Below are 19,382 nucleotides of genomic sequence, written 5' to 3'. Positions count from 1 at the left end.
GTCCTTTTGAGCATCTATCCTTAAAATTGTTAGTAATATTTGGTCCTTAATAAGGAAAGTCTTTAACAGTTGTAATGACCGGTACAGAAGAAATCGTTCCATTTTGAAGGTTTTTGAAATGGATTTTAGCAATAATCAATGGATTAGTATTGGTACACACCCATGTTCTGAGTAATTCCACGTATTTGAGCACTTGAAAATGAAATGAAATGAAAAATGTCTTTATTAAATACAAAGAAAAACATTCAATTGGCGAGGTTATGACTATTAAGTCCTCTCTTAATGTATAACACCTAACCATAAATAATGTATAAACTATACTATTAGTGTAAAACAAGAGCCACAATATAGTTTACATTATTGTTTTACATAAAAAAATTACAATCTATATTTATATAAAATAATAAAATGAAAAGAAGGTTCTTCATGAAACTAAATATCACTTAACTGCTTTTTCGATACTAATATTTGGGGATATATCCTATTCTTTGCACTTGCTAACAATGAAAGGGATTAAACATTCCAAAGAAGTTGCCTTAGTTTTAGTAACTCTAGGAATATATATCCATCACTATTTGTAAAGCCCCATTTTAGCGGATTATTGTTATATTGAGCTATTGCTGCAGTTGATGAACCTCTGTATGCATTGTTGTACAGTTACTGAGGTGGGAGGAAATATGGTTATCTTGAAGTGTAGAGATTTGTCTGTTATTGTGTGCAAGAAGTGTTGAAAGCTCAGACCAGCCAAATCATCATTGTTTAATGTAAGCTTTGATTATACTAATTACAAGTATATTAATTCAAAGATACAAGTAAGGAAAGGAATAATTAATAGTTTCTTGCTTCAACTACGTAACTGACAAAGAAAACGGATCTTCTCAAAGACCATTTTAGTCTGCCTGAGCATTAGCTGTATAAAATGTCTTTGTTAGCATAATCTCTTGTATCATATAGCCAGCTTCATATAAGTGTATTGTGAGAAGATAAATAATCGGTTGTATCTTGGTTTTACAGTAAAATAAGTAAGGAAAGGAATAAATAGTTTCTTGCTTCAACTACGTAACTGACAAAGATGACATTCTACTTAGATAAGAATTTCAGAACTTGTTTGTTCCGGTGGGAAGTGGAAACAATCTGCATGTAAATTATTTTTTAACGGAAGAATTATTTTTAGTGAGCTGCGTTAGTTCTGTACTTTACAACTCTATGGCTAAAGCAGAAAACTCTAAACTGTATTTTTCTTTTAAAATATATTGCAAACAGGCTTAGCTCAGCTGTTCATCAGCTGGTGTACATTGTATTTTTCATTACACCTTACTTTTAACTTTATTTGAATGATGTTGGTTGATATGTATTCAACCATAAGCCAAGACAAGCCTAGTTGCTAATTTGGTTTGTAAGGTTAGGTCACGGTCGAGTTTGTTTAGGTTATGTTATGATATTATAATTGTGCTGTTTGTTTATTTGGATAGATAAAAGTAAGAGATTACTTATACTCTAGGTAGAGAGCTGAAAATTATTTTAAAATATCCCTGATTTAGTATTTATGATAGCTTATCTCGTTGCAGTATCAAAGCATAGTTTTAATGGACACTATGATCATATTCATTCACTAACTATAATAATAAAACAATTCTTGATCATCATGTTCGATAGAAATACTATGTAGAGGTTTGTCAATTTAATGTACATTTAAGTCTTGATTCAGGATAATTGAAAATGAAGTTAAACTTTTTTGGTAATTGTAAAAATTTGTATTATTCTTATTTCAAGCTTAATCAAATTCAAATTGTGTCAACAGCTTATTTTAGTCAATGTAATATCAATAGAACTAGTAAAAATTCGAAAGTAGTCCCAAATAATGAGCCAACGTTACATGATTTTATAAAATATGAAAACTTAAAACATTTGGATTTAATTGGGGATAGCGCAAATGTACCATACACAAGTAATTGTGATGTTCACTCCAATAACCGTAAGGGTAAGTTGATTGTTATTAATTAATATATATGGGTACGGTCCAATAAGCGGACCCGGTTTTTTATATCGAAGAATATAATCATCGATACCTAATATTCGCATATCGAATCATAGACTATCAATCGATATAAAAGTAATAACAATCATATGTTTAAATTAAAATGTGAATTTAATGATAACAAATAATAAATGAACATAACCAAAATCAGGGAAACTCATAACTTTAACTAAATGAAACAGAACGAAAACGTTTTTACTAAAGTTGTGTCCACCATTACCTTCTTTTTTTGCATCTGAAGACGACCATGTTAGCTCCTCTGACAGTTACATTTGTTACCTTTCCACAAATATCACATAATGGATTCTTAGGTACTAAACCCAACATCCTGAAGCCATAAAAAACATATTTTATCGTCTTTTAAAGCAATTTCGTGAAGCTTCCTAAGATTGACGGCCATTTTAATACACAATGTTACGTGAAATTTAAAATATTACCTTGTATTATTTGAAAGTGTTTACAGCTGTTCATATAGATTATTTAAGTTGTTAAAAATAATTCATCAGTATCGATTGATTATATCGATGGTTATGATTAAGTAATATCGTTTGCCAATTTCGATATAAAAAACCGGGTCCGCTTATTGGACCGTACCCATATATATATATATATATCAAATAAAAGTAACCTAAATATTTATTTACTTTATCCACTTTGGCTAGTATAGTAAGTGGGTAGGGTATGATAAGCGGACCCGGTTTTTTATATCGAAATTGGCAATCAATATTACTTAATCATAACCATCGATATAATCAATCAATACTAATTAATTATTTTAAAAAATTAACTTAAATAATCTATATCAACAGCTGTAACTTAAACACTTTCAAATAATACACGTAGGGTAATATTTCAATTTTACATAAGTAACATTTGATTGTTAAAAATGGCAGTCAAGTTTAGAAAACTACACAACACTGCTTTGAAAGATGATAAGACATGTTTTTCGTGGCTTCAAAATGTAGGACTCGTACCGAAAAACCCATTTTGTGAAATTTGTGGGAAAGAAACAAATCTAACTGTGAGAGGAGCAAATATGGTCGTCTTCACTTTTCCTAATTTTGGTTATAATAATTTGTTTGATCACTGTAAATATTAAAATAAATTTATATTTTCATTTAAAACATATGGTTGTTATTGAGGACTATAGATATTTTATATTGATTGATAGTCTAGGATTTGAGATGTGAATATTAGATATCGATGATTACATTCTTCGATATAAAAAACCGGATCCGCTTATCGTACTCTACCCAATGGCTGCAAATACAGTGGCAATGTACATGTGTTATTTGTGTCACAAGCTGTCAGACACATTTATCCTTCAAAATAGTAAAAAGTTACATTGTTGTGTTTGTTACATGTTATAAATACAAATAGCCTCCTTGACAGTTTTTTTATTCACCACTATATTATTACTTATGTATACTAGAGGGTAGAGTGCGAAAAGTGGACCCGTTTTTTATATTGATGTTAAAAAATTATATTAACTAAATTATAATCATCGATATGACCAACCAATACTGATTCATTTATTTGAAAAATAATTAACTTAACTTACGTCTTCTGTAAATAATTCAGATAAGAAAAATAATATTTTTGTGTTTAACTTAATAAGGGACTCAATTAAGTTAAACTCTCAATTTAAAATGACAGTCAACTTTAGAAAACTTAATGAAATTGTTTTAAAAGGTTATAAAATTTCTAGGCTTCAAGATGTTGGTGTATAGCCGAAAAACCCTTTATATCTATAGTCACAGACATGTGGAAGGCATATTTTGGGTTGAGTGAATATTTTGTGCATTTTAATGTCAACCATAGTGACAACTTTTTAGACCGGGCAACTAGGTCTAATAGTTAGTCTTCATAAATGTAGCTGATACTGATTTAACGTTTATTTGGTTGCCTGAGGGTTGGATTTAAGTGTACAAGCTACAAAAAATATGATTTGAGAAAAAGAGTATTGAGTCATATTTTTAGCCCTATTGATACCCTCCCTATTTCGACCCAGACCTCCACCAGAATTACCGTGATTGACAATCAATTTCTTTCTTAAGGGGTATTTCTCTGTTGATTTCAAAGGAAACCAGGTTTTGTGTTTGTACAATGAAAATTGGCTTCACTGATCCTAGACCCATAACATGAGAGGGGAAGTAGTTGATCATGAATGCGGTTTCCCTCTCTTGACATTTTAGCCAACAAGGCCTAACAGATCATAAACTTAAAAAGAAACACTAAACTGCAGTCTTGTAAATATGGCTATTCTTTAAGTAGATGTAGTGTAAAATTATTCACTAGACAATTCTGACATTATCAATAACTACAGCAGTACTACAGTTTCAGGCACTGAGTGGAACAGTTTTAACAACTTATACAGACAAGATTATAAGATTAATAACTGAAATGGATTATAAAAATGAGGGTAATAGAACACTAGTACCTCTGTTGTGCATACAAAATTGTTAGTAGTCTCTTTATATTTTTTGTATCTTTTCATCAACCATTTTCATTTACCTTATTATTAGTACTCAAGTTTTTACCATTAGTTGAACACACTACCTCTGAAAATTTGTTTAAGTAATATGGTAAGTTATATACGTTTTCTGTTGTTCTTTAGTGTTTTTCGATGTGCATGGCTGCCAGATGAACGTCAGTGACACGGAAATAGTTTGGTCAATACTCAAATCAGCTGGCTTTGAAAAAACTGAAGTACTAAATGAGGCTGACGTTGTGCTCATAATGACATGTGCTATTAGAGAAGGAGCTGAAAATAAAATATGGAATAAACTTATACACAATCTAAAAAGTTTAAAACAAAGAAATTCCAGGGGACCCAACAAGACGCCATTGAAAATTGGTGTACTTGGTAAGTAATTACCGAATATCAGAAAATATGAAATTATAGTTTATGGTAACTAGCATGTTTATAAATCATAGACCTTTTAAATCCTAGAAATTGTTTGCAGATAGAATTTTCACATATTTTATTGCAGATTGAATTTTCACATATTTTATTTATTTCTAATTTACAGTATGCTATTATTTTTATAAGTTATTCCTAAACTTATAATATTGTACGTTTAGAAATGTTCTGTTGATTACAGTACACTCTGAAAGTTGTATGTCCACAACATAAACTTACTTGTGTTTGTACACGTTGTAGTGTTATAGTACACTAAATGTAATTAAATTATGTTCGCAAATAACTGAGATTTGAATTAACTGTATTTTTATGGGTTAGAAAGAGAGGCTTATCTTAACTTGAGTGGAAGATTGTTCCTCTTCTTAATATACAGAATTAAAATTTCAATGTTACAAACTCACAAAAATTGTCAAAACACAATGTGTCTTTCCATAGGATTAGACAGTGCTTTAGATGAGACTTTGTTATGTTAATTAGCATCAAAGTCTTCCGGTTCACACAACATCGAAATATTGTTTATACAATTAACTACTTGAAATATTTCGGCCTCTCTGTGGAGAGCCACCTTTGGTGATGTGGCTGGTTTTACTATGTGTTTATTGTGCCTAATGTGTTTTGCAGAACACATATTCACGACCAAACAACCAATATAACTCGACAAAACAAAAGTACTGGTAAAAATTCCCTAATATTATCCAAGAGTAAAAGTGAAACTTAAAAATATCAAGTCAAAATCAAAATATTTATTGCCATTGATCATCAACATGAAATAAGCATAGTCAAGTACAATGTTAAGTAACAATAATACAATACAATGCAATACGTATTTTGTCAATAATTTATAAATAAAAATATAAGTGAGGTTAGATTACATAATAGGTGTATATTTAAAAAAGTTATTTTTACATTGCTATTTAAAAAAAAAAAAACTATTGAGTGGAGCAATCTGAGCAGAATCATCTAACTTGTTGGAAAATTATACAGAATTTATTTTGTGTGAGAAGCCAGTTTTTTCTAATCTGTGCTGAGGTATATTAAGTTTACATTTATTTCGTGTTAAGTGGGCGTAAATGTCTTGTCTAGTGGAAAACAGATGTAGGTTAATTTGAGTAAATATTAAGATATAATAAATGTAAAGGTTAATGACTCAGAATTTTGAGTTGTATAAAAAGAGGTCAGCAGTGATCCAATGGGCCTGCTTTACAGAGCGTTCTTATTACCTTTTTTTTTGAACTAGCAGAATTTTTGAAATTGCAGTGGAACCGCCCCATAAAATCAAACCGTATGTAATGTGTGATTGATAATAACCAAGAAGCAAAATAACTTCAACAAAGAGATTGTGTGAAATCGTTTTGAAACGGCAACCTGTGAAACAGAAGTCATATTAATAATAACTGGTCTGTGGTTGGTCAAGCTTCAGCCAATCATGAGAAAGCTCTGTCTTCAACTCGTCTATATTGACAATTGCTTATTATTGGGAGCTTTTGTTTAACATTTATTGACCAAAGGTGGCTCTCCACATCTAGGCCGAAATATTTAATGAAGTTTGTTGTATAAGCAATGTTTGAGGTGGTGTGAAACAGAAGACTGTGATGTTAGGTATGACACTGGCCATGTGAGCCCAAGAACTTTGTTGTACAACTTTAAAAATCATTATTTAGTTAGAAAAGAATATACACTATATAATAACTGTAGGATTAAGCCAATTGTAAATCACTTACAATCCATTGCCTTTTCCAAACCATTGATTGTCCATAATCATTGGTGAAAGATTGTCTGTTAGTAATAAAGTAAATAAATAAAATAAAAATACTTACATAATGTTTGCACTAGCCAAAAGAAACCAAATTTAACAATAATGCAAACTAAAACCTCTATTACCTCTAGCATTATTTGATAATGCTCCTCTGCCACAAGACAAGGTGAGAACAATTATTGTTTGTTAACTCACTGCACCTATATTCTAAAAAAAAAAAACTCATTTTCCAATTGGCCGGCAACTTATGAGTCTTTGAGTATAGAAAATGAGCCCAATCTCAATACTTAACAGAACTATAATTTCATGTACAATATATCAATCCCCAGAGTATTATAATATACTTCTTAAATACAACTTTGTCCAACTTTGTGTTTGTGTTGTTTCTTTAGTCTTTAAATAGATTTTGTAATGGTTTAAATAATGAGATCCTTTTTATTTTGTAATAATAGATTTAACAAGTAATCAGAATACTAAACAAAGTATTAAAACTGTCTAGGTTGCATGGCTGAAAGATTGAAGCATACTTTATTGGAGAAAGAGCAGATTGTGGATGTAGTCGCTGGCCCAGACAGCTACAGAGACTTGCCTAGACTGCTGGCACTTACCTACAATGACCAGACTGCCATCAATGTGTTGTTATCACTTGATGAGACATATGCTGATGTGATGCCCGTTAGATTGAATGAAGGATCTAAGTCTGCATTTGTGTAAGGTTTTTAAAATGTCTATAAAGCTTTTTATGCAATGAAATATTATCATTAGCTTACTTAATGCTGTGGTCATTGGTACCCTGAGTGGTTCTTTTCCTCACCAATACTCTAGATATTTCTGCATCTTACATCTTCTTTCCTTCTTCCTAGTTTTCTCAGGTCCTTGTTCACCTGATCCCACCAACTTAGCTTTGGTCGTCCAAGGGGTCTTCTGCCTTCCAGGTTGTTCTCCGGATTGTCTTGGTGCTGTCCTCTTTCCTCAATATGTGCCCTGTCCACCTAATGCTTTTATTTCGTATCTCAGTTATAATCTTTGTATACGGTTCTCTTAATTCCCGATTGTGCTTGATCCTTCACTCTCCATTGTCAAAGGTTGGTCCTTACACTTTTCTCAATATTTTTGTTACATAGTACAGACAGCTACCAGTGTTTTTGTCGTATGTCATCCATCCTGGAGTATTTTATAGTTTTAGATATAAAAGTGTTTATTGTACCATGGAAATATAAGACGCACAAATTTAGACGATTGGATTTGTTTACGTAATGATGAGAGGAACATGAATAGTGAAAATAATTTAGTGGACAATATATAAAAAATAGAACAAAATGAAAAGTAAGTTTTTTTGCATAAAAGAATATATTTATCTAAAATTTACAAACCTGTTTCTGTAAACATCTCAATAACATTCAGTAAAACAACAAAGATTTAACATTTGAAGAGGTTTACTTTTTAACGTAATATTAATGTTCCAGGTCAATAATGCGTGGCTGTGACAATATGTGTACCTACTGCATTGTGCCTTTTACCAGAGGTAGAGAGCGTTCGCGACCTGTTCAATCAATCGTCAATGAAGTACAACATCTTGTCGACCAAGGGGTGAAGGAAATAACACTACTAGGTATATTTTAATTGTTTATTCACTCAGCTTTCATGCAATTCTCAGTTTTATAATCATAAAACTCTTGACAGTAATGTATGTTTAACTATTGGACTGTACATTTTTTAAACATCTGTTTTTATCCAATTTTTAACATTGAATATATGTTTTACAGGTCAAAATGTGAATAGTTATCAGGATTTATCAACACAGTCTTATTCTTTGAGTGGCCAAAAAATGGAAACTGTAAAAGGATTTAAAACAGTGTATAAACCTAAAAAACGGGGACTGAACTTTGCTGATCTCTTAGACAAATTGTCTGCTGCCCACCCTAACCTCAGGATACGATTTACATCACCTCACCCTAAAGATTTTCCTGACGAGGTAACTTCTTTATATATTTAATTATAAACTGTTTGCTCTTTTTATCAGTAGATGAGTCAGTAGACAGTCAGTATTCTTTATCTGATGTTAAGTTTGGTATTTTATTTGGAAATATACCAAAATTTAACAGTTCCTAAAAATTAAATATAATGTTTTTATTCATGTTTGAACTTACTGCCCAAATTGTGTTACTTTGGAGACATTTCCTTTTGGGGTTATAAAGGAAAGATATTCCAGTTATCAGTTATACAAGCAATAAGCATGCAGTATTTGTGATACTGATGTGAGATCTCACATTCACTTGACACACAATTCCACAATGAGTTGAGCAATAAAGAGCTGAACATTTTACTTTAACATGTAGTGTCAGCTTCTCAGAAAAGAAAATACCAGAGTGTAGCTTGGTCAGAATTGGGTATTTTATATATTTTGCTTTAGCTCTGGAACTGTTGGTCAAATATCTCTCAATGATAGAGTATTTTTAGTACCCTATACATTGTCTTAATTTGTTTTCATGTATAGCACAAAAGAAGTATATTATAATGTATATCATTGCATTCAGTATGTTTTCATTATACTTAATAATCTTTACGATATTTATATGCCCAATGAATAATAAATCAAATATCAAATAAATATTGAATAATGGCTACTCAATATTTATTTGATATCAGTACTTGATTCAATTACAAACAAAACAAATACTTTTTAAATGTAATGTATTCTTTAATGTAATACTTAAAATATTTACCATAGTAAACAGACAAAAATAATATAAATATTGGGCATTTAATTTTGAGTGAAACCAAAAGAAGGTTCAAGGATTTGTATTAGTTGTAAGTTCAATACATATACAGTATTCATAGATTTTCAAAATCACAACAGCATAGAAATAAAAACTTTAAGGTCCATGTCATGTTACTTGTTAGAGGATAATATTATGAAATAAAAAATTATGAAATTATTATTGGAAAAAAAACTATTGCAGCTTTTCTATACTATAACTTAAGCATAATTTTTCACTTAACACATTGACTGCGGCAGTCTTGTTTTACAGTGCAGAGCCAGATTGAGAGTAATGGTGTCATACAGTATACACCAGCATTAAAGGTGAAGGTAGCAAGACATGTCTTATCTTTTAAAACATTAATAAAAAAAACATGTCAATAATACACAAATAAAACGTTTAAGAAAAACAAAGTTTTTAGGGTAAATATAATTAACTATTGAAGTGTTAATAATATAAAAACTGACTGTTAAGTTGATATTGTTATTTTTAGAACATAAAATCTTGGATTCTGAGAGACTTAGTCCATAAAAGATCTATTGCATATACTTCAAAAACTGTTAACCTATGAGCTTTGCCATTGTGTGTAATGTTCCATGCTGATCGTCTGTCCTAAGGTCTTGAACATCATAGCTGAGAGAAGAAATATTTGCCGTAGTCTACACATGCCTGCTCAGTCAGGCAATAATCAGGTCCTGGAACGCATGAGAAGAGGCTACACAAAAGAGGCTTACCTGGATTTGATCAGGCACACGCGTGAAGTTCTACCAGAGGTCACTATATCTTCAGATTTTATATGTGGATTCTGTGGAGAAACTGATAGCGAATTTGAGGACACTTTGAATCTAGTGAAAGAAGTTAAATACAATTTTGCCTACATATTTCCCTACAGCATGCGTGAGGTAATGTTTTTCTGTACATAGTTTAACAAATTCTTATTGTACTACTAGAGCTGTTGTTCCTTTGTAATTTAAATAAAATTAGAAAGTTGTAGTTGACCCTATTTAGTTGATAGGGCATATTGTTATGTTTTAGTAAGGGTACTAAAGAATGTAAAGTTGATGAAAAGATTACAATTTTCTCCAATTTCATAACAATGTTCACTGTAAACTTTAAGAGTGAAAAGTGAACTTTACAAGAGTAATTATCAAGTTACCTAACTGAAAGTTGTAAATTAACAAAAAATTGATGTAAGGTTTATTGAGAAGTTCCATCCAAAGTTCAGAGTTGATAAAAGAAGAAAGAGATCTTCCAACATTTTTATGTTTGTTTTTTTAAGAACGATAACATTATAACATTGAGATCACAGTAGAATTTCAGACATTTGCCATAATTATGACTTATTTTGTAATATAATGGTGGCAAATGTTCAAAATCCTACTATCCTTTAAAATCATAAATTGTCAATAACAAATTTTAAACAAAAAACATTGAGATGGTCAAATATCTTCATCGTTTGTACCCGTTTTTTTAATCTTATTTTTTACTAAAGTATAGTATAATTCTTCAAAATACAAGTTTTCTTTAGTTTTTTATGTATATTAGGTACTAATGTTCATTGTACTAAATATTATCTTAGCAAGTTATTAACAAGTGAAAGTGTATTTATTTATACTACCAAATCTTCAGTATTCCAAATATATCATGTTGATAGAAATGGTAAGAAACCTTTGTCTGTTTGAAGTTATGTTTAAAACTATATTGTAAACATAGGTGATTGGTCAGCAATTTTGTCTAGTAATGTTGTGATAACTTGCAGAAAACAACGGCTCACAGACGCTACAAGGATGATGTGCCAAGTGAAGTGAAGCAAAAGAGAGTGGATATGCTAGTTAATCAGTTCAGATATGATGCTGAAGAATTGAACAATGCTCAAATTGGATTGACTCAGCTGATATTAGTGGAAGGGGTATTGTTGTTAGCCATATTAAATTAGTTTAACTTACTATTACATTGCCAGCATTTGGCTTCATGGTGGCCTTGAGACTGTCTCAGTTATACTATACATATTACTAAAATTTTGTATTAGAAGTAATAACAAAGTCAAATAATTTTTATTAACTTGTCCATTAACTCTCCGACTGATGATAAGAAACTCCCAGAATGATACACTGGTTTTGTTGTGTTTTTTGGTTTTGGTCATTTTCCATATATTTTTTAACAGTATGTAGTAAATGCTAAGTAATAAGTGTTATATATACATTTTTTATGTTATATATACATTTTTTATTAGAAACCGTAGAAAAATGTAAAATAATACAAATATGCACTTACTAGAGTATTGCTTTTTTATTTGTACATAAATTGAAAAATGTGTATTATAAATTTTTTGTTTTCTGTAACTTTCACATGACTTGAGATAGTAACATACTCTAAATGTACAAAATATACACAGTTTTGTAATGAACAAAAAGATTATAACATATATACACTTATTTACAACACAAAAAAGTGTTTTGATAAAAATGTAAAATATGTACCAGTACTACTTTTTTTGCAGTACCCATATCCGTAGTGGTGTTTGATATATTCCTTGGGCAAGAGGAATATCAGATAATGAATTGTTTTCACTGGCATTATCAATTTTCACAACCCAACTCACATTCCACCGGTTTATAATCATCCACACTACTTGACAACAAATCTGACAAAGAAATATCATCATGCACTTTATTTGCTAATATGTCACTTTCATCATCAGAACTAATATTTTCATCATCCAATAGTTCACTTATATAATTTGAACAAGGATCGGCCATTTCACAACATAACAATCAATTATGAACAACTAGCCTACATAATAACCTAGCAACAAAGAACGTCAAAGCCGTGCAGCATATCACCAGCTACATAGTCCGTCAGCTGTATGCCTTGCATTGATATCAGCTGACAACGAGTAATATTACAAATATAAACTATATAAAATGAATCTGTATTTATTAGTAGAGGATTCACCTGGTGAAAGTTATGTTTTTATAACTTAAACGGTTTTCGCGTAATAATAGCAGAAAGTTGACCGACGGCTGTGCCGTCTTTTATCAGTTCACAAGCGTTATTGATGAACGGCTTTACCGTCGGTCATCAGTTGGAGGGTTAAGAATAGTTACAATATCAATCATAAGGTTATAACAACAAACTGTATAATTTACATAGTACAAACTGTAAAATGATCCACTGTGTTAAATTACCGGTTGTGATAGGTCATTGGTAAAAGATACAAACAGTATTGGTCCAAGTACATAGTCTTGAGGTACACGTTGACTAACCTGCAAAGGTTTTGATTTTGTACTAGAATTGAAATAGTAATTTTCTTGTAGCTGGTTGAGTACAGTTCAGAAACAAAAATAAAGTATTGTTTTGTCTGTTTTTAAGAGCTTCTCAAAACACTCTCTGAGGTGGCATCCATGTTTCTTACCATGTTGTTCTGAATTTTTTCTAAAGTTTAAAAGCAACACTTCTTCAGTATGGTTTTATATTTAGGAAAAAACAGGTCTGTTGGGAAAACACGAGAGCTGTAATGTTTAACTAGATAGCTGTGGACAAGGAGCGATGTGTAAGCTTACTCGTTGTCATGATGCCCAACAGAGGTTTTACTGTTTTCAGGCCTCAGCGTGTTATGTTTAACATACAATAATTCCTTGTTAAATTTTATTGTTTATTCCTAACCACATGGGACAAATTCTTTATGGACAATGCCGGCAATAAAAAACCACAACCAACATAATCTTGATCGTTGACTTACTTGTACACTTTTTTTGGATGGCAAGATTTTGCCCATCTGTTAGTGCCTGCAACTGCTCTTTAATTTTAATATCATTGCCATAAACCACACACATACTTATGTACTAGTTTTGAGGTGAATGCAAAAGAACAATGAGTGTGGTGCATGTAATGGATGAATGAGTTGTAGTTTATGTTTTGATGTAAGCCAAATTTGATGAGATGTCAATTTTGATGAGGACCCCTCGTTGCTGCGCCTATTGATGTAGGTCAAATTTGATGCGAGTGTAAATTTGATGAGAGTCCCAGGTTATAACACCAATTTGCTATGTGTCACTCCCACATTGGTTACGATAATTTGCTGAAAGTCAGTTCTTTAGAATTATTCACTCACCATGTAGTTGTACGCGCCTTGTCACCAGTGGCACGTTGTTATACCATGTTGTTCATCATAGTATCGGTCGCCATCTTGTCCAATGCTAGCTGTATTTCCTCGTATTACTCAAAAATTATTAGATTTGAATATCTCTGGTGTTATCACCAGAGACAAGTCTGTGTGTATGTCAGGGTTCCAAAATATATTAAGTAATAATTACAAAATTTAACATCACTCCACACTTTTTGTAAAAGGGATATTTAAAGAAAGTCAAAGCAAGTGACCACGAGATTAGTTTATTAAATGTCACACTCTCAAAAATATTATAAACTCACTCACCTTGCAGTGCTTTGATAATTTTAAAAGTCTAAACAATATCCCATCCTTGATTAAATTTCAATATACTATACAACAGATCATTACTTTCCCAGGAGAACTAACACAACCTCCTTGCTTCGAGTCTGGTGGTAGAAGAACGAATCTCCGTACAATACGACGGATACTGATTCAAAACAACACTCATCACTTCTCTCATTCAAATCAGCGTCTTCACGAATAAATTTAATTTAATTCTTTCTTATAATTGTCGAAATTTATCACGTTTATTATAATTAATCAATTTAAGTATTTCTATTTTCTTTTTATTAATTTTTCAAAGCTTTTTATTTAAATTTTTAGCAACATGTGCTTTATGACGTCATAAATTTACAAGTCATTCATACCACAATTGGCTCTTCTGCGTAATTCTATTTAATGTTTTTGTAAAACACAATTTTGGTTATGTTTACTTCATTTTAATTAATCAAATCTTTTCCCGTATAAAGTTCAATAAATGTCTTCGTTATTAAATAAATCTCAATTCCGACAACATGTGATTCACTGATGTCACAGTCTGCCGATTCATTGACGTCACAGTCTGCCAATTCCCCGCGAATATTCAAATGTCGTAATTTGACCTGTTACAGTTTGTTTGCTAGAGAATGTTATTAATTAATTAGTATACCAAACACCTATGTAACCATGGAAATCTACAGATTTATATAAAGTGCAAAAAAAAGAGAATTATGGTTTTGGCAACAATTTTGTAGTTTATATTTTATAATATACATCAATTTATTTAGTCAACAAAAATATTTACAAAAAAGGTTATAAAGTGAGATCTTTAGGCAGAATATCTATAAAATTAACCTATTTATTTTTCAATATAAACTGTTCAAATGAATCAATTTACTATAATCAGTGTTATTTATAAAGGTAAAGAAGAAAAAATAAAGGGAATGCAAGTGTACCTTTTTTACTGGTTGTTGATCATTTAAGCGGTTGTAAGTGTAGAATAATGTGGTGTTTTAGATGTATGTTGTTTAGTATTTTAGATGTGACTGATAAATGTAATGTGATATTGTTCCATCAAAGACTATCATCGCAATTTCCAAAATATCATTATTTACTAATTTTTTAATTGTGACGATATTTTGACTAAAAGTTTTTGCAGTAGTAGGTTTTTTTTCAATATTTACAATTTGTTCAAGGAAAGCAAAAGATCGAAAGAACATTTAGCAGGACGCAATGACGGCAATACCAAAGTAATAATACCCAAGATTGACGTGTGCCAAGAGATCTGTGGGGAAGGTCCTGTCTCTCCCATAACTCCTGGAGACTATGTAGCAGTAAAGGTAAGGCCATATAGATATCATTCTTGAAATGTTTTATGTTAAAATAATGATTTCATCACATGTTACTTTATCACATGGTATAATGTCATATGATTTTGCTGTTTGTTTACAAATTTGTTTATTCTGCTGTTGCCTGTCACCATGGTTACCCATAAAACCAGTGAAAAAAATATTTAAAATTATAAAATAAAAAAAAAGAAAATAAAATTTTATTTTTACTTTTAATTTTGACCTTTGACCCCAAAATTAATCGAGTTCTTTATTGGTCCAGAATTATTGAACAGATGAACAGATAGACAAAGACATGATTTTAGTCTGTCCCTGTAGAATACTTAGCAATCTGTAGTCTCAGTACTTTTATCAATAAGTTGCTTTATATCAGTGAACCATTAACTACAGTTGAGAATAATGAATAAGATAACAATCAAATATACGGCAAAACTTATTGTAAATAAGATTCCAACTTATCAATTTCAGATAACTGGTGCTTCATCACAAGTATTAAAAGGAATCCCTCTGTACCATACAACTCTCGCCAGGTACAATAATAGAGGAGAAGAAGAAGTCAACTGTTGTTCAGTGATTGTATAAATACTATTGAGGTAATAAACATTGACTTTGTGTAATCTTAATTGTTTTCCCTATGTGGAGCCTATAGAATAATTAACCCTAGTGTTGGTAATCGATGACTATTTGTCGGTGACAGTCCCACAGTTGTTGGCAATTGACAATTGGTAGTCGATTAGTCAATACGTTACTTATTATAGTACGGAAACTCGTCGTATTAACATGATTTGGGCACCAATGCAAACATCAGAATCTGTCCTGTCTGCAGACATTGTATTCAATAGTCGTAGCGAGTGCACAGATGACACAATCAGCTGTTTATAAAGTGTAATTTACTTTCAACTCTGTTTTTATAGTCCGGCATAGTTGTTGACTGTATTGGTTATTTTGTTCATTTATTACATTCGATAACAGTATTTATTGATTATTGCACAAAACGTGTTTATTATGGTCCTGTAATGTTCTTATGTGAGTAGTTTTAGTAAATAATACTAACAGTAATATATTTGTTTACAAAATTTAGATGGATATCATAGTTTTGTTTTAGCCCAAGTCATATAGAACCATTACAAACAATAAGCGAACTAACTATTTGACTTATTTTCTCACTATAAATATAATTTTGTTACTTTATTCTTCCTTTCTAATAAGTTTCTTTTTATTATGACTCAAAACAATTATGTTTTTTGTTACTACATTTCAAATTGATAGTTACTGTTTTGTTCTAGGCCTAGGCCTCTGAAGTGCTAATACACACTATAAACCAAGTGAATATTGACTCATTTTCTTACTCTAAATATAATTTCATTACTTTATTCTTCTTTTCTAACAAGTTTTTTTTTCTTATGGGCTCAAGACAATAACATTTTTGGCTACGAAATTTTATATTGTTAGTTGCTGTCTTGTTGTAGGCATATTACAAACTATAAACCATTTAACAATTGACTTGTTTTCTTTTGGTCTATGTACTTTATTTTACTTCCCTTTTCTGTTCTTCTTTCTATAGGAACTCTTCTTTGGTTACAACTCAATGCACAATGAGTTAGATGTAGATGAGAGTGATGTGTCAGACATAGAATTGCTAATGAGTGAATTGTTACTGGACTACTAATCAAGGAGTTATGATCTATTTATCCCTGATTCAGACTTTGACTCTGATGACTCTAGATTGATAAGACGTCCTATAAGGAATATGGTAGATGTAGAAGATAAGGGGGAACCTGAACAAGCTGCTAGCACTGCATACAAAGTGACACCTTCACCACAAGCTGCCAGACAAGTTCAACCAATCCCTAACACCACAGGCCTAGATGACCAGCCTGCAGCAACATTACCAAGCTCAGGAGTTGGGGTTCGGGTGTATGACGAGGAACCTGTAAATATGGAATCAAAATTCATGGTTAGACAGCCTGTTTCCAGAGATTGCCCTGTCAGCCATAAACCTCTGGATTATTTCCATTTGTTTTTGACTCGAGGACAGATTGGTGTAGTCACCCGGGAAACTAATTTGTATGTCTTGAGGAAACAGAGAAAAATAAAGTGCTGGTGGTCTGAAGTAAAAATCATGGCTTCACTCATGGCATAATACCACTGTACGAGTATTATAACTTCGTACAAGAGATGAAAGTTTTTGTGACAATCATACCAGACACAAAACTATGGCAGACTCTTGGTCTACGGATCCCCTTGAGTTCATAGCTTGGTATGGTAAGACCATGAGCATGTGCAAGTTCCAGATGTTGAACACAATGCTGCATCTCACATCCAGGGAGGAGATACCCAAAGGTCAACCAGGCTATGACCCTTGGGTAAAAATCTGACCTTTCCTGTATGCAGTGAACTGTACGTTCAAACAGAACCTAAGCTTGGATGAAAGTATGTTTGGTATGATGAATTATGCTTTCATACAGTACATACCAAACAAACGGCATGCAAGGTTTGGTGTCAAAAAGTTTGAACTTGTAGACTCTAAAACATTGTATGTCGTTCAGGTTGAGCTATACTCGGACAAGAACTACTTGGCAGAGGGACAAGATCCGTTCACCCAAAAAGTTGTACTGAATCTGTTAGAGAAGGGTGGGTGTCTTGGTAAGGGCTATTATGTCATTACCGACAACTTCTAAATAAAATTTCCCGTTGCTCTGCGACTGCTGGATAACAGCACATACTTGATAGGGACTATAAAGAAGACATAAGGACCTGTCAAAGTCTATGTTGAGTACTACTCTTGTTGCAGACCAGTCTGTGTACTTCAGGAGAGGCCCGGTTCTTCTTGTAGCTTACAAGCAGAAACCTACAAGGAAACCAGTCTACCTGATTTCGACTGCGTACCATGCTCAGGATCAAGTTATCCGCAATCGTGGGAGTGGCATGGAAGCCATCAAACCCTATGTGGATACACCAATACAAATAAACTGATGGGTGGTGTGGACTGCAAAGACAAGTCCCTGTACTATTGGTCCTGCTCCAGACACACAATGAAGTAGTGGAAAAAGATCTTTGTCAACTTGCTGAACATGTGTGTGACAAATGCGTATGCTGTGTATGTCCAGGAAGAAATTCATTCTGGAGTTGATTAGGAGCCTGGCATCTCCTTCTAAACTCACTCCAGCTGTTGTGTCTGGAGGAGACGTAGCCAGTCACCGCTTTGAAATGCCAGAAAAAAAATGATAGCTGTGACATGTGCATCCCAAAGAAAAGGACTTCATTTTGAGGCCCAGGGTGCAGTGTGGGAGTCCACAAAGAATTTTCATAAATTGGAACATTATTGAAGTTAATTTTGCAGGGGGAAAAGCCAGTTGCAGAAAAGAACAGTGACTCTGACTAGTAATCTTGTAAAAGCCTAGTGTATTATAGTGGTTTTTTTGTTTTTTTTTACTTTTCCAAGCCCTGTATATATTCCTAATTACATAATTAATATGAACTTTTTGTATATACACATACAACTGACATAATATGATATCCGTACAAGATTGAGACAAGAAAATTGTTTGTGAAAAGTATAATTTTTTTTATATTTACTTTTTCTTTCTTTCCTAGTTTTATGTGTAATAAATAGCATTATTTTGTACTGAAATGTGTAATTATTTTTATTTGAGTTGAATTGCTAATTTTTTAGTTTTATGCATGTTTACACATTTTCAAAACACATTTTTAGTTTCTTTGTATGTTTTCCTAAAAACTTATATATTTTCAAAAACTACATAATAAAGTTTTACAACTTTTGGCTATTTTGAAGTTGTAGGAATAAAAATATTTTCAGACCATGGTCTCACAAAATAAATTTTAAAAAATCTAAAAATTTAAGTAAATTATATTATTATATACATATAATAATTTAAGTAAATTATATATATATATATATATATATATATATATATATATATATATATATATATATATATGTATATATGTGCCTGAATAATTTACAATAGAATATATAATAAAACAAATATACACCTATTATAAATTCAAGTTTTCTGAACAGGATGTTATTCTCCACTCTTTTCTGAAAAAAGCAATACATAATACATCATAATTGCTGTTGTATATTATGTGTTTTTAAAG

General features: G+C 31.5%; 1 protein-coding gene across 2 annotated transcripts; it reads left to right on the top strand.

Moving 5' to 3' along the window:
- Positions 1 to 1,361: 1,361 nt before the first annotated feature.
- On the top strand, positions 1,362 to 18,885 carry LOC124362243 (CDK5RAP1-like protein). 2 transcript variants are annotated; one of them, XM_046816584.1, is made up of 10 exons: positions 1,362 to 1,981; positions 4,656 to 4,904; positions 7,217 to 7,427; positions 8,184 to 8,329; positions 8,484 to 8,692; positions 10,097 to 10,381; positions 11,239 to 11,388; positions 15,105 to 15,248; positions 15,726 to 15,850; positions 18,052 to 18,885. In XM_046816584.1, the coding sequence occupies exons 1-9, from the start codon at positions 1,720 to 1,722 to the stop codon at positions 15,837 to 15,839; spliced, it is 1,770 nt and encodes a 589-aa protein (XP_046672540.1). In that variant the 5' UTR covers positions 1,362 to 1,719; the 3' UTR covers positions 15,840 to 15,850; positions 18,052 to 18,885. The 2 variants fall into 2 exon arrangements, with proteins under 2 accessions (XP_046672540.1, XP_046672539.1); XM_046816583.1 differs by lacking the exon at positions 18,052 to 18,885 and having other exon boundaries at positions 15,726 to 15,880.
- The last annotated feature ends 497 nt before the right edge of the window (positions 18,886 to 19,382 follow it).

This window comes from Homalodisca vitripennis, chromosome 5 (genome assembly GCF_021130785.1).
Source record: "Homalodisca vitripennis isolate AUS2020 chromosome 5, UT_GWSS_2.1, whole genome shotgun sequence".
Lineage (NCBI taxonomy): Eukaryota > Metazoa > Arthropoda > Insecta > Hemiptera > Cicadellidae > Homalodisca > Homalodisca vitripennis.
This window is presented reverse-complemented; position numbering and strand designations above follow the sequence as displayed.